At 38.8% G+C, this 17,509-nt stretch overlaps 1 protein-coding gene and 1 pseudogene across 4 annotated transcripts in view; both read right to left on the reverse strand.

Annotated features, from left to right (window-relative positions):
• LOC129775497 (dipeptidase 1) overlaps positions 1–17,509 on the reverse strand; it is a 509,186-nt gene that overhangs the window by 41,615 nt on the left and 450,062 nt on the right. For all 4 annotated transcript variants that reach the window (XM_055780305.1, XM_055780304.1, XM_055780303.1 and 1 more), the window contains 2 exons: positions 547–948; positions 326–482 (listed from right to left, as the gene is read on the reverse strand). In XM_055780305.1, coding sequence (XP_055636280.1) covers positions 326–482; positions 547–701 — 312 coding nt within the window. In that variant the 5' untranslated portion in view covers positions 702–948. The remainder of the gene's footprint in view (positions 1–325; positions 483–546; positions 949–17,509) is intronic.
• LOC129780890 (U4 spliceosomal RNA) lies at positions 3,704–3,780 on the reverse strand (annotated as a pseudogene).

Genomic DNA, 17,509 nt, shown 5'->3' on the forward strand with positions numbered 1-17,509 from the left:
CTTACTCCCAGAACAACACTCCCAACAGCTCGATGATGAACACTTATCTGCGTCATCATCCGGAAAACCGAACCTGAGCCCACAGAGACTCGAAACAAACTTCTCGCAATCATCATCGATTCATTTGTCGTGGTTTGAGTGTGTGGAAGCAGGGGAGGATGGGTGGGTGGAACGACACAAAAACAACAGTTTTCCGGAACAAAATTTGCGCCCGTGAGCCTGCACTTAATGGCCATCAGGGATCAGGGGAGGGACTGTTGAGGAAACGTTTTGTTTTTCCTTCGCTCTTCGTCTTCAGTCGTCGAAATATCATGTTGGTTCTTACCTGTGCTGCTACCATTCCCTCCTTCAACCGGCGCAAATCGGTGTGACTCCAGGCGCTCGTTGACCATGGTGTGATATCGCGGAGATCTTCGCCGAATCGAAACTCCCGCAGCTGGTTCTTGAGAAATTTGCGTATATTCCATGGCAGATCGTTGTGACTGTTGGAAAAATTGATACGATTACTGCTAACGTCATGTGAAGACAATGATAACTCTAACCTACCCATCGATCAAAGGCACTTCCTTCAGCACTTTTCGCACGATCTCCATACGTTCCTCCAGCTGTATCGCCAAACATGTCGAGATCAGATGCACCAGTAGCGTCCAGAAGAAGAGACCACACAGTAGGAAGCCCTCGACAGGCTTCCGGCGACGCATGGCCCCCACCCAGCACCCACCACAACTTACGGTGATGGTGTCTGGTGGCGGCGGCGGCGGCGGCGGCAAGGGTGACGTCGGTTTCGATATAAAAAAATGACGAAGGTCGTCTCAATCTTCGCAGCCAATGCGACGCTCCTGCTTTAATCCGACTGCCACGGGTTTGAATAAGCCAGGCTGATGATGGCAGCTTTCGAGCCGTTCGATGAAACGGTAGCCCTCGCAACGACGGCAGTTTTAATCGGATCTGGAAAGAGATAAAAAAGCAGATATTTTCAAATTTCAACAATCCATCGAGAATAGACGAGCACAAGCGCTCATCGGCATGTGCCGGAACCAGTTGGAGCCAGACTCTTGTTTGAACTTCATTATGTATAATTCGCAAACATGTCCTTCATAAGGTACAGACCGTTGATGTGCCTGTGTGTGCGTGATTTCATGTATGAGAAAAGAACGAACATAATCAGCTTTCTTCGTAATCGAACTCCCACATGTGTGGATGGAAGGAGGCATTCTGAGGGATTAACCGCACAATGTGACATCATCTGCAGTTGAATCAGAATCAACATTCGGTTGGGAACCGGATAATGGTCAAACGCTGGATTGTTGATTAAAATTTGATCCTATTCCCGTTCGAATCGAGTTGATGATTTGTTCAATCCCGTCAGCAATTATTGATCGTAACCATTCCGATTGGAGAAGGAAGAGCACAGTCGAAGCAAAGTTACCCGAGGCAAACCCTTTTGTGGACGACAAATAGGATTATTCCTCCGGACGCAAATTGGCAAAACCCGTAAATAACAATTCTCTTTATTTTCTGCCTTGATTGAAGTTGAGCGTCGATCGGTTCTATAGAACACAAGCGGCTCTCGAGGATGCACAGTAGTCTCCGTAGTAGCCGTTTTGTCTCATATGACGAACAGTCTCAAATTCCAAACACTTCATTTTTAAATGTAAATTTACTAAACTTTTATGTTATAAATAATTGAATAATCAAAACACAGATATTCTCTGAGGTATAGGCTTCGTTTTGACATCATTCACAGATATCAATACAGCCTATAATTTATAATATTTTTGCAAAAAAGTGACAGTCAAAACCAATGATAAAATGTTTGCGTTAGCAAATTCCGTAAAAATCAAGCATCGTTAATTTTTCAGTTTTTGTAGTTTTTTTTTAATTATTTTGTTTGCTGTTTTCATGTTAAGTGCTAGAGAATGTATGAACCTACAATAACTGGGTGAAAAAAAGTTATATTTTATGCAGAAATCTTCATTAAAATTAATATTGATGTAGTGTTCGGAATATGAATCAAGTTTCTACGCATGACACTTCATTTTCGAATGTAAATTTACTGAACTTTAATGTTATAAATGATTAAATAATCAAAACCCTGAAATTCTTTGGGTTATAGCCATCATTTTATCATCATTTACAGATATCGATGCAGCCTATAATTGATAATATTAGGCATTTGCGAGAAAGTGACAGTCAAAACCAATGATAAAATATTTTCGTTAGCAAATTCTGTGAAAAACAAGCATCGTTAATTTTTCACTTTTTGTAGTTTTTTCAACTATTTCCTTTGTTGTTTTCATGTCAAGTGCATAAAATGATAAGAATCTACAGAGTTTTCCATTTCGGGCTTCCGAAAGTATACAGCCCTGCGCTGAAAACCGTTTGACATAGCTGTCAACCAAAGCGTCATATCGTTAGTTGAATGTCTGTCATTTTACAATATGGATCGTTTTAGTATCGCACACGCACGTGTTAATTTTGTTAAATTATACTATAAAAATGATGAAAAACCGGCAAATGTTTTTCGAGCATTACGGACGGATTTTGGTCGTCATGGACGGCCTACAGAGCACACAATCGCTAATGTAGTGCGTAAACTCGAACAAACTGGATCCGTAGCGGATATTGTGAAACCTGTGCATCATCGTAATGTGCGTTCGGCCGAAAATATTGCTGCTGTTGCTGCCAGTGTGGAGAATGACCCGAATGTTTCGATTCCACGGCGTGCTCAGCAATTGGGCTTGTCAAACACATCATTGTGGCGAATTTTGCATTTGGACATCCATATAAAGTCCAACTGGTACAAAAATTAGAGCGTGGTGACCATGGAATGCGTCGGGCATACGTCGATTGGGTGAACGAACAACAGCAGCAAAATGCTGAATTTTCGCATCAAATTTTCTTCAGCGATGAGGCACATTTCGAGCTCGGTGGCTATGAGAACACCCAAAATTTCCGTATATGGGGCTCAGAAAATCCCTACGTGATTGTTGAGAGGCCATTGCATCCGCCAAAAGTCACTTTTTGGTGCGCATTATGGTCTGGTGGAGTCATCGGGTCATATTTCTTTGAAAATGAGGACGACGAGACGGTAACTGTGAATGGTGCGCGCTATGGCCCATGCGATTTTTTTTTTGCCACAAATTGAAGATATGGATACGGATGACATGTGGTTTCAGCAGGACGGCGCCACGTGCCACATAACACGACCGAACATGGCCATATTGCGAACGAAATTTGAGGGACGCATAATTTCGCGTTTGGGTGATGCCAATTGGCCGTCCAGATCATGCGATTTGAACCCGCTAGACTTTTTTTTGTGGGGTTATGCGAAAGACCGTGTCTATGCCAACTCTCCGCAAACTCTTGAACATTTGAAAGACAACATTCGTGAAGTTATGACCGAGATACCGCCCCATATGTGCCGAAAAGTCATCGAAAATTACCTCTTCCGAATTAAGGTGTGCGAAGAAGCCCTAGGTGGACATTTGAATGATGTTGTATTTCACACATAATGGCATAAACCAAACTTTAATTTGAAATAAAAGTTTCATCGAAATTCGAATTCTAAGTGTGTTTTATTTCAATTTACTTTCGGGATTTAAAGTTGGAAAACCCTGTACAATAAATGGTTGAAAAAACTGTGGATAGGTCATGCCTATGATATATAAGGTTGACGTAGGACTGCCGTTGCTTAGTAATCATTTGTGTTTTTTCAATTAGCAATTATCGTCCCTTGGATGTTCCTCATTGGGTACGATATCGCCGCTGCACAGGGCAATCTTTTGTTTGTTTTGATTAAATTATTTATTGAACTAGTGAATGAATGAAACAATTTACGAATTCAATTGCAAAAAATCCCAATTTAGGTCAATTCATTCATTATGGTAGTGGTTATCATTGAGTACGATATCGCCGCTGCATCTCATTTGCAATGCCAACGCTCCATGGTTTTGGAATCCGTGTTAGGGATACATTCCGACTTGCAGAAACGCAAGCGAGTACAAAAGTACCCACAAATTGCATATATTTTGCAATGCTAGTTTCCCTAGGCTCCATGGTTTCGAAATCTGTGTTAGGCGGCTCGCACATCGGAGCAATAGGCAAGTAGCAACTATCAACATGCAATAAGCAATATTATCATCAATGAGTTTTTCCATTGAATTTTTGTTGATCTCGCACACCGACGCAATACGATATCGCTATCGCCTTTGTAGGGCAATATATATCGCTAGCAAAACAACGTGTCTGTTGAAAAGCAACTTATCGCCCATAATTTGGCAAGTTTCGTTCATTAAGTAGATTGTTTGCATAATGTCAGACGTTTTTATTGCTTCGGTATGCGAAGCACAACAAAGCATGTTGCCTGTTGCACATTGCGTATTGCAGCTTGCTAGTTCATTACTGCTCTGGTGTGTGAGCCGCCTTAGAGAAACATTCCAATTTGCAAAAACGCCAACGAGTACGAAAGTATCTAACGCTGCTTGTATCTAATTTGCAATAACAGTTTCCTCAGGCTCACTGGTATTGAAGTCTGTGTTAGGGAAACATTCCAATTTGCAAAAACGCAACCGAGCACAAATGTACCCGCTGATTGCATCTAATTTGCAATGCCAGTTTCCCCAGACTCCATGGTTTTGAATTCTGTGTTAGGGAAACATTCCAATTTACAAAAGCGCAAACGAGTACAAAAGTACCCGCTGCTTGTATCTAATTTGCAATACCAGTTTCCTCAGGCTCCAATGTTTTGAAGTCTATGTTAGAGAAACATTCCAATTTGCAGAAACACAAGTGAGCACAGAAGTATCCGCTGCTTATATCTATTTTGCAATGCTGATTTCCCTTGGCTCCATGGTTTTGAATTCTGTGTTAGAGAAAAAACCATTCATTCCAGCGATGGTACCTCAATCGTTGCGCAATCATAACTGGGTGGATCTCCGAGCGACACTCGCTTTTATACTGATTTGTGATTTTAGTAGCCTGTTTTGAAAGCAATTTCAAGGCTGTTGGAACCAGTTTTTGGATCAAAAAGTAACAAGCATAGAACGCGTAGACATTTTATCTTTCGAATTAAGTGTTTATCATACCATCTCGTTCAGTTGTTTAGGAGCTATTAACGCTCAAAATCTCGTTCTCCGACGTAACGCTTTCGTTTTCGAAACTCTGAAATTACACCCCAGTATAGAAATGAAAGATAAGTCCTACGTCAAAAAAATGATATTTTATGCAGAAATGTTCATTTAAATTAGTGTTCGGAATATGAATCAAGTTTCTACGCATGATTCAAGATGCGAACAGTTCATTTTTAAATGTGAATTTACTGTGCTTTAATGCTATAAATAATTTAATAATCAAAATCCTGACATTCTTTGGGTTCTAGACTTCATTTTAACATAATTTACAGGTATCGATACCGATATAGCGCCCTTGGTCCCGAAACCATGTAAACTAAAAAAAACAAATACAATTAATAATTACGAAAACCAAATCCATTATTTTGCGAGTATAAATGCATTTTTGCTGTTCGGAATTTGAGACAAAAGTATTCGGAATATGAGTCAGTGACAAAAATAGTGTTCGGAATTTGAGACAAAAGTGATTGGCGCAGTCTAAAGGCCAATGGTGAACAAAAGTGTACAGTGCTAACAGAGTGTAAATCTAGAACATCGTTGCCGAGTTTGAAGCGGAGCAGACACCAGACAGACTAATGAGACACCTGAGTGGACATCAAGGTCTCGCAGCTGCCAGGAGAAGTTATCCCGCCATTGGGTTCGAATCTACAAACCGGCACAACCTACCCGGACTCCAGGAAATGCAGATAAACATTCTCCTGTAAGTGATTGAAAAACTTTTTCTTTCAACATTTAACATTTCAACATTTGACATTTAACACATCGATGTTGATACTAGAAACCAAGCCTACATCTCCAGTCACACCTTTAAACCAGACGCTGTCATCCCGGGACGCAAAGATTCAAGCAATTTGGTAGCCCCTTATTCCCCCATCACAGTCAAGTTCATATCGCTAGTACCCTACAGTCGTTCCGGTCCTGTGTTTGGGTGAGGAGACGGGGACTTCCAAACTGTATCCACAGGCAAGTACACGTCCGATGCTCGTATACCGCTGATTTTAGTACCTGATAGTCCAAACGATTTCAGTCAATCGTCAGCACCATCCGATATTCCCTATTCATCCTCAACCTCTGGAGTCGGAATGAGAACGCGCTCCTCTGAACGTCTTATTTCCGTGTATTATCAGAATGTCAGAGGTATACGCACCAAAACAGCGTAATTACGTTTGCAGCTAACTAGTTGCGATTACGATGTCCTGGTCTTCACTGAAACTTGGCTGCGGGAGGACATTGATAGTGCTGAGATCTCGACCGACTACATATTCTATCGCTGTGATCGGAGCCGGTTATCAAGCCAGCATTCTCGGGGAGGTGGAGCGCTAATCGCCGTTAAAGCTCAACTCAACAGCGAGTTTATTCCGCTAATGAATTGCGACCACCTCGAGCAAGTCGCAGTCTGCTTACGACTTCATCTACGATGCTACGTCACTGCCCTGTCTCGCGAAGTAGAAGATAGACGACCAGTGTTGGAAATAATCATCTTCGCTAAGATCAAATGCATAGATTTTCGAGTTAGGTTGCATCGAAAACCTATATATTCTAAACGAAAATTAAAATGACAGATCCAGGCAACCATTGAATATGAGCAAATGAACTTTTGTCTTTCAATATTTTGATGTTTATTTTTTCCACCCAGTGTCATTTTCATCTTGATTATCGGAAACGTCAGAACTGAATTTCATTTCAGCCAAATGAATATCAGCTGTTGTTAACTTCTAACCTGAGGCTGCTGTGTGCGGTTGGGTTTTGCAGTTGCCGGATGCCATAATCGGAAATACCTTATGAAATTCCTGATGTCGCAAATGAATTGACGGTAGCTAAAACCACTTGTTGTATCCATTCTGCATATGCCGTTGCTACCGTCTCGCCAAATAAAATTTATTTTGAACTTAAATTCACTGCCAGAACGAATATCGTTTCGGATGTGATGAATATCAATTTGTTGCTTTTGATATCCAAAGTATAAAAATGACGATCGAGGCTTTGCTCAGCCACATAAAACACTTAACCGAAAACCAGAATGAACTGATAGGTACTATAAATAGTCTGAAAGCGAAAGCTGACGACCCGTTCTTACAGTTCAGAACACCTGATCCCAACAAAAATCTGCCAACATTCTCAGGCAACAAAAAGGAAACTCAGGCATGGCTGGAATATGCCGGAACTATGTAACAGGTGTACATTTGTGTATTGGAGTATTTAGCATTTCTTGTTTTTCTGGTTAAGTATTATGTATTTTGTTTTTGTGTTGTACATAAACACTTACTTTTAAGTTAAATTATTTATTTATTTATTTATTTATTTATTTATTTATTTATTTATTTGTTGGTGGAATTATTATGTTAATATTTTAATATTGTTCCGTGCATCATTAAGCCACACTTGCCAAACTTCTGATGAAACATAAGTACTCAGTACAAATGAAACAGACTTTTTTCCGTCGATCATTGCACACAACGATGTTCATAACTTGCATGAAATCGTTGTGCTGTTGTACGCAACACAACATCTTAGAGCAAGGTAAAGCTCATGTTCCGCCACACCAATACAGGAGCGAGTAGCTTAAGCGACGCTCTAAGTGGTCACTCATGCGCGAGGAAAATAAAGAAGCCAGGTTTCGTGGAAGAATCGCGAGAATTAGCTGGCTCAACCTTGAAACAAAGAGCGGACAATTGTGACTTGTTTGGCTGCATGACTGGGGATCTGGGGAAATTCGCGGTTCAAAAAGAACATTATTTGCTTCGGCAAATATTGTTCTCCTGGTGGAAAAGGGTTAATTGTTGAAGCAACCGTAATACTTTTTGCTCGTTCACTTTGACCCAATCTATGGACGAGGCAGGAGTGCGATTTTTTCGAAATCGCGTCGCGGTGTGTCTTTAGGAGTAATTTTTGGTCTTGGTTTGGACGTTTTTTTCCAAATGTGTTAATTGTGTTACTTCTATTTGATAGGGAAATTAGCGGAAGAAATTTGAATATTAGGAGTTCGTTAAGTTCGTGTGTGCTTTAAATAATAAAGCTCCAAAGGTAAAGTCAAGCTTTTTTCAAACCATAAAGCAATTATACTGATTGCGTCGAACAGCCGTTCGACGGCGGTTTATTTGGGATTATTGTTCCCTCGAACATGTATCATCTTCGAGGCTCGGAACATCGCTGGACGCACTGCTGACCCCACGATCTGGAGTCAAAGTTCCCGACAAAGCCATTTCCGTCGGAAGGGAGTGCTACGCTACAACTGCACTCCGGGCAGAGCCAGTTTGAGTTCAAACCGTGAGTACCCAACCTTTTATGAACATGCGCATGTGGGTGGGTATTTTTTTGAATGATGAACTGAGCTGAGTGATCACGGAATATAATATCGACGGCGCTTTGATTTTCAAATGGAGACGCACGTGTATACAGTAGGGTTAGGAATTAGGGAATTTAGGGAAATTATATTTGTAATGTAGCTAAGTTAATGAATGTTTAAATAGAATATTTTTTGTTTCGTTATTTGGAAAAACCGTCTGAGTCTCGGGTGAACATATACGTTTGTGAGTATTATAATTTTGTTGAGTGTTCTTTGAATCTCACTCGTGTCTCTGAAGCGAAAGGTGAAATTTGAACAGCAGGTCATTTTGGTTGCGTCCTTTTCCACCAGGTCCTCTTGCGAATTTCCTCCGATCCTTGAGCGAGAAGCCGAGCAAGGCATAGGAAAGCGTTTAGGAAACATTTTGGGATGAGTCACTCTTCGAGCGATTCTTTAACAATTTTCCGAGGCCAGTTGCAAGACTGGTCCTTTGCCGGGCAAATCTCGCGCGAGTGGTCCTCTTAGAGTTGGCGCTTAAGCCACTCGCCTTCAAAAATCCTTAGAACAGTGGCGGAACCGTAGCTGTGAATTCTGCACGCTACAGCTACCAGAATACTACAATAGAATCAAGACTATCGACACTGCCATAAAATCATCGGCAGCAACAATGGAAGATTATAGGCTCTGAATGAAAGCCATCAATAATCTGGTGAGCCTCATGATACTCACCCGTTTCATCGACTCACCCGTTTCTTCGACTAAAGTAAAGCCAACAAATATGAACAATAGCAACAACGTTCAGTTCAGGGAAATTTAAAACCACCAGAAATATACCAGGTGACGAAGACGTCTCAATGAGAACCGCTAGGTCTCGTGCGGAAACAAATAATCATGAGGGCAATAGTATACGTAAAGAAGAATCCGACACCTCACAGCAAGTTGATGATTCATTACATGACTCAGACGACGATAATTACCTCGTTGATGATGAGCTAAATTTTCACGTGGACGAAATACCACAAACAAGAAAATAACCAACAATAACTTCATACCTTACGTTTCAATTTCAACTTCAAAAGGGGAAATGAAATTTTTGATCGACACAGGTGCGAACAAAAATTATCTTGCCCCAGAACACGTTAACATAAACAACTGCAAAACCGAGTCGGGAATTAAGGTCACAATCGTAAGCATGACACACTCAATAAACAAATCCGCCCTATGCGATCCATTCCTTATTAATAAAAAATAGAAATTCTGTATTTTCAAATTTCATAAGTTTCTTGACGGGTTGATAGGCTATGAATCATTACGAGATTTAAATGCTCAAATCGATATCCGTAAGAATACTTTGAAAATTGGGAGAAAAACAAATCAAATGAAGAGAAAATTCCCCGAAGAATACAAGATAAATTTTATAGAACAAGAATTTCAATTCATCAAAATTAAAATCAAGAGAGATGGAGAAATTTTTTATTAACGAATAAAAACCCTTCAAAAATTTCACAATATTGCCTGGACTCTACAGAAGTCAAGGTATTCAGCCTTCTATGCTGCACAAAACCATTTAAAAACATCACTGGAAATAAATTCCAACAAAATCACACTCCGCGATTAACCATACAAAGAAATGAATGAAAATGACCCGTTCGATTTGATTGATTTACCAAAACAAGTTGACCCTATTAACTACACTATTCGAGACCACCACATGAACAATGGAGAGAGACGCGCTTTGAGAGGACTGATAGCTAAATTCAAAGACGTCCTTTATATTGAACAAGACAAACTCACGTTCACCCATAAAATTAAACATAAAGGGTCCCTTACACGATAAGTAATAATGACACTACTTCGTCAGAAAGACAATAACAATGATCGTGTAAGATTTTAAAAAATGATATGACGGGCAATAATGATGCATATCCAGATTTTCTGATCTCGCTCCATCATTTCTGTAATAGGGCAGGGACACTATCATTCGTGGTGTCTAGGATACTGTGCGACATCTTGTGTTAAAATCTATGTTTGGGAGGAAATTTATTCTCTATCGGGTTAATGGGCCCAAGAGAATTTTAAATATCTAAAATTTGAATGAAAGTTATTACTTGTTGTTACTAGAATGCATAAAATACGTAGCACTGAACCTTAGCTAATCAATTTTTTATAATTTTTCTGAAATCCCTACTAAAATTTATTATTATAAAATAAAATTATACCCGAATCGAATTCAGATATTATTTTAGTTTAAGGTTTTTTCACCATATGCGGAAAACCAGTTACTCTACTACATAGAGCAACATATTTGATGGGAAGAAAATGATTTTCATTTATATTATTTGATTTTAAAAGTTTGCCCATTCCATCTGAAAATCCGTTACAATTTTTTTCGCGATGGTTAATATACAGATGCTCATAACAAATTATTCTGTACCTTCTTCATCCATTACTGAAAACCATTATAAGAAAAGATCAAATTGCCTATATGTTCGTTAAAAATCATTATTAGAAACAAGTTTCGATTAAGATTTTTTCATTGTTTGCAGAAAACCTTCCAAGTTATTGATGGAGATGTTTATTTGACACAATAAATTTAATTTACATTGATAATTTTAATTTCGAAAATGTGTTGATTTCTCTTACGACTATGAAGGCTAGAGTTGCTGCATTCCTGCAAGTGATAAGAATGATCGTGTAGGGTTGAAGAATAATGATAATGCGGAATGGAGTGATTTTTGCTACTATTGTCATTACTGATAATGTCAATGCTACTGATCGTGTAAGGGCCGCTTAACATCAGAACTTATATATCAATATAGATGAATGACGGAATATAACGCCGGTCCGATTGATTTTAGAATTATTCCGGTTATCTTTTCATGTTTCCCAAAGTTAACTCTCCGCCGTCGCGAATGGAGTACTATAAAGCTATGAATAACGTATTGCCGGGACGATTGATTTTAGAGAAGTTCTCTCGGATACCTACTCAGGTTTTAATTGTGAGAAGCTCTTTTGGATTGGATGGAATGGATTTCGATTGAGGAAGATACAGCCGGTCTTATTAATTTTACAGGTTTTCCTTTTTTAGGTAACCTAAAAATAATCTTTGCTGCATGTTGTGACACATGAGATTTTCGGATTTTCATTTCGTTGAAGGGTCGATTGATGTAAACGGATGTAAACGGAAGCAATATTACTTGGGTTTAATATTCATATCAATTAAAGTCAATGGAGCACATTGATCCTATGATCTTCTAAACTTCAGAATGAATTGGAGGACCTATAACATAAAATGCTTATATAAACTCAAAGTCAGCATAGCACGCGGGCTCTATGAACCATTTAGGGTTAGATTTCTTGTTATAAACATTGCACCAGTCGTTGTTGAAATGGTAGATCAATTGGTCTGAACTTCAGCATGTTTTGGAGGACCTAGAACATATAATATGTATATAAACCTAGAACGTTGCTGCTTGGGTAGACACCACACGCTCTGCGTACTAATCGTATTGAATTCGGAAGTGTAAGCAGGAGGAAAATAACACTGAGAGTGTTAAGAAAAGAAATATCGATCCAAGGCAAATACCTCTTTGATCGATCGAACGAATAATGTCAAAAAACGAAATTGGTTAAGGAATAGAAAGGGTGAGGGAGGGATAATATTTATACATTGTGAATTTATTTCACATAAAATTGGTAAAACTAAAGCACAATATAAAAAAAACTGGATAAAACTGGACAATATTTGAAAAAAACTGGAAGATTTCAAGGTTTAACTGTTTGACTAGATCGAAGAAAAAAAGCTGGAAGAATCCAGTTTAAACTGGAACATTGACAACGCTGCCCGGGAGGTACGTCCACATTTAGTCGGATTACCGGGCGGCCAAGGCCGCTCGGCGTAGTGTGGACGCGTCTTAAGAAATCAGACTCGTCCGGTCAGAAGAAAATCCGTTTAGTTATAGATTACAGAAAACTAAACGAAAAAACCATTAACGACATGTACCCTAACCCAGAGATAACAGACATTCTGGACAAATTGGGAAGGGCTAAATACTTTTCAACAATTGATTTAGTTTCTGGCTTCCACCAAATTCAGTTGGCGAAGGAAGACACAGAAAAAACTGCATTTTCCGTAAATGGTGGCAAATATGAGTTTACTCGTATGTCATTGGCTTGAAGAATGCCCCAGCGACTTTTCACTTCAAGAGCATTTGAAAAATTTATCGTAAGTTTTCGCAAAATTGAAAGAAGCAAGATTAAAAATTAAACTTGACAAATGCGAGTTCTTTAGAAAAGAAACTCAATTTTTAGGTCATACAGTCTCTGAAGACGGAGTACGACCCAACAGCGACAAAATTGAAGCAATATGGCCAATACCAAAAAGCGAAAAAGAAGTAAGACAATTCCTAGGAATGCTTGGCTACTACAGGCAATTTATTAAGGATTTCACAAAAATTGTAAAGCCATTAACAGCACATTGAATTTGAAATTACACCAGAAGTAGTAACATGCTTTGAAAAGTGTAAACAACTTTTGACGCTTGACCCCGTATTAATCTACCCAGATTTTAGCAAAGAATTTTCACTAACAACCGATGCGAGTGACCACGCTATTGGTGGAGTTTTGTCACAAGGGCCAGCAGGTAACGACCGACCCATCGCATACGCCTCACGAACATTAAACAAAACGAAGAACGATATTCTACTTCTGAAAAAGAGTTTCTCGCGATAGTATGGGCAGTGAAACATTTCAGACCATATCTCTAAGGTAGATGGTTTAAAATATTTACCGACCACCAACCATTAACATTTTCTTTTACGAACTCAAACCACAGAATTATAAGAGGAATTCGATTATGAATTAATCTACAAACCAGGAAAACAAAACGTTGTCGCTGACGCGTTGTCGCGCGTAAACATAGAAAAATACTTGAATGCACATTCGCAATCATCATTTTCCTTAAACGTTGAACCTTCTGAGCTAGGATACGAACCTTCAGAAAATGAAAGTGACGAAATGACGGTACACTCAGCGGATACAAGTGATGACTACTTTATTCGGTATACTGAGAGACATATCAATGTGTTCCGGACTTAAATCATATTCAAGATAGGAAACATAGAACTTGCAGCATATGAACAAATTTTCCCAAAGTATCACACACTTAAAAGTAAACAGAGTATACACCGAAGAGGACATAGTAGAAACATTGAAACGGACCCTGAATCCGAAGGGTTTAAGCTGTATAAAAGTACCTATCTCATTAGCACAACTAATGCAGGAGACGTATAAAAACCATTTTTCTTCAATTGATATTTACAAAGTATTCATTTCAGAGACTATGATGGAGGACGTCAGAATGGATGCCGAGCAGGACGAGATCATCAGAAGAATACATCAATACGGACACAGAGGAATCGAAGAAAACCGGAACCCAATTCTTCAAACATACTTTTTCCCACAACTCGATCGAAAGGTCAACATTTTTGTAGATTCCTGTGATATTTGCAAAAAAGCCAAATATGACAGAAATCCACCCAAACTAATTAGAAAAAGCACATTCGGGCAAAAACCTCTCGACAGAGTCCACATTGACATTTTCTTTTTAAACGGTCAAAAGTTGCTCACCATAGTTGACTCTTTTTCAAAATTTTCAAATGCGATTCCATTAAGCACGAGAACAATAGATGACATTAAAACCACAATAACCGAACACAATTTATATGCACCTCGAATAAGGTTATCATTGTTATTCTCACCCGTTTAAACCTATTTTCACGTGAATAAATTCATCTATAGCTATAGATCTCCCTAATGTAAAATTCATAACCTTCAAACTATTGGACGACGAAAAAGGGGCTAAAAAAAAAAGATTTTTCGGACCTCCCTAAAATGGAAATGGGTACCCTAATAAAAAATAAAAAAAATACGGGTCCAATGTTTTGTATTATTATTATTGTTATTTTTTATTTCTCTATTATAGTGACTTTCAACACATTTCGGCTGGTTCGTCACTTTTACTCGGGAGTGAGAATTGAACTCGTGATCTTTGCGTGAGAGGTATGGATGTTACCACTACGCCAGATCGCCTCCTCCAATGTTTTGTGATCAACATCAAAACTATCACTTTTCGCGAAAATCTGAGAACCACTATATCGGTTTGGCATTGAATGGCTGTAATACTGCTTGTTTATAGGTTGTTCCCTAAATAAGTGCCGAAAATAATAACTCGGAAACTGTCTATCAGACACCTTTCTGATTTTAGCTGGAATTCCCAGCTACGCAAAGATTTTTGATTGGGACTAAGCCAATAAAAAAACACATTCGAACGAATGTTCAGTTCGCCAAAAAAAAACTAAATCATTAAAAACAACTAGCCAAATGAAGTCTCAAAGTTTTTCGATCATTAAATTCAAACAAGTGGCTGGCTGGATTCTGTTTCGATTTCTCACCAGGTTGAAGAGTGAATTCTGCAGCCGTTTCTGGCAAAAGCTATCAACAACGAATCGAAATCTAGCAGGCTTCCAGTGACTGCACATTCGCATTCGTGGGCATTGAAATGGAATACACAACACTTTGCCGTAGAACGGAGCCCTCCGAGAGAACGTAGAGCAAAACGCTTCTTTGGTGGCAAGATCAATACCGGTATCATTGCTTACCCCACAAGTACACCGACGGACACATGGTTCGATATTCTGCCAGGTGAAACCACATCCTCGCCAGTTGGAGAACGAAGGTGAGAAAAAACTCCAGATGATACGTGTTCTTATGGACACAAGCAGTAGAAGATATACGTAATACAAAACCACACTTTAATCCTGATGCCGTGTGTAGTAGTGCCTTTTGGGAATGCATTTTTCCCTTCTTCTCTCGGGATCGGGCATTGATTTCTACTCCAAAGAAGACCACTTTTTATGTACACAAATGAGATAGCTGTGTGGGTATGTGCCAACGCTTTGATCCTAGACAGATACGGATCATTCGCTTTCTTGTCTCGGTTTTCTCATTTTTGATTCCAGCCAGAGCTTGGGTCAAAAGTTCCTTTTTGCGAGTGCAATCTTCTTGCATGTCTGTCAGAAGAGGAAAAAAAACCAACGATGCTACCAGAAAGTATAGAGAAGCGCCCGTTTGAAAGCTCTAAACTATTTCGGACAATTTCATTCGGCGCTTGGGAAATGCTCATCGTCGCCAGACAAACTATGAATGGGTATCCCGAGTGAAGCAAACGAGACAAATAACTGCACTCTCCGTTCATCTCGAAATCCAGATTAACAAAACCCACTTTCCATGGTCGGTTGCACAATCGCACACTTTGAGGCGATCGTTATTTGCAATTTAATGATAAGCTCTGGGAAATATCTCCAAGCGATTGCAACTGTTCCTATTTGCAGCATCACCCACCCATCTCCATTGACGATTTGAAGAGCGGCAAGAGAAACAGGGAAATGGTATCCTTGAGAATTTTCTATTTTCCACATGTTTGGGTGCAGCAGGTAAACGTGACACGGATGTATCGTTTGGGGTCAGATCTTGAATAAGTCATAAAGTGTGTCCGCTTTGAAGGGACGATAGCAGAGATAGCGGACCGAGCGGGATGGAAGGCGATACATATGAGAATTTGCTGGTATTTTTTTTTAAATTTTTCGGTGTCTGCTTTAGAATCTAAATTGGATCAGAAAAGGTTATAATCATGAGGAGATCAAAGAGAATACGAAATGTGATTAGACGACGAACGCCTCGGGAGTGAGTTGAGTTTTAATGAGGGACAAATAACCCTGAATTTATATTGGAACTTACGGCACAAAGTGAACATCACTGTGTACTCAATTCATATATATTCGAGTAGCACCCATTTGAATGGAACATTGCACACGCATTTGCCTTAGGAAACTGAGTATACTCAACGGGACATACTTTTTACATTTATTTAAACAGAGCGTATGCCTTTTAGTATGAACTTTATTTTTAAAAATGTAAGCTGTAGGAAAATCGTTGGTTGTACACAAAAACGAATTGTAGGGGATTCATAAGACTTAAAATATACGCTAAGAAAAAAAACCTAAAGAAAATATAAAAAATAAACATTGAATTTTGAATAACTCAAAAATCGTAATTTTTTATTTAAAACCTGGAAGGCTTAAACTTAAAGTCATACCTGAGATTCTTATCACATTAGCAGAATGGAGAAACGTCAGTAGGAAAAATCTTTAAGGTTAACTTTTGGTTCATTTTCAAATATTCAACGTAATCCGGTAACGTAATATGTATATGAAATGCATACGAGGCGGACTCGATTATATACAGTCTCCGATTTTTTTCACTGTATATGATCGAGTCAAAAACAATTTTGTTTATTTGTTTTCTAAACACATATTTTTAGTTTGTTAATTGAAACAGAAGAATTTAAGTTTTGATTCATCCGCTTGAAGTCTTATAATACCTTCCTCACATAAAAAAATCCGAACTCTTTTAGGAGGTTTTAGTGGATCATATTAGAAAAATCCATCTACGCATAAGTTCAAATTTCAACAATGACAGAGTTATTGAACTTTTTCTCTGTTTCGGGCTCAGTTTGCTTGAAACTGGCTCTAATTCGAAAATTACGCTGCGTAGGACAATTATGTTGCTTACATTTGAAAGATGAGAAAATTTTATAGAGTATTCAATTGTGAAAATTCCATATTAGTGAGATTGATACTAATTTAACATTTTAGAAGTGAAAAACTTAAAAGTTAGTGGTTTCAATGTGTTATTCTTAATTTTATCCAAAAAATACATAATAAACTAAAAAGTTTCTATCAACCAGATTAAAGCTCATGAAACGCTCCACAATTTGCTCTTTGATATCCAACTCCTATCATTTTTCATTTCACTGCAATATCATTTTAACACATTAAGGACCGCACGTTTTTGGGCAAAATTGAACGCTTTATTTGTTCGGATTCCATGAAAGAGATCGTTTCCTTCGATGTGGATGAGATCACGGCGAACCATCGGTAGGCCTTGTTAGATTCTTGGCAAACCAAGGATTTAACATTAAGCGTAGAAAACACGAGTTATTTCGTGATCCATCCGTAACAGATGGAACGCG

The sequence above is a fragment of the Toxorhynchites rutilus genome, chromosome 3, assembly GCF_029784135.1.
Source record: "Toxorhynchites rutilus septentrionalis strain SRP chromosome 3, ASM2978413v1, whole genome shotgun sequence".
Classification (NCBI taxonomy): Eukaryota; Metazoa; Arthropoda; class Insecta; order Diptera; family Culicidae; genus Toxorhynchites; species Toxorhynchites rutilus.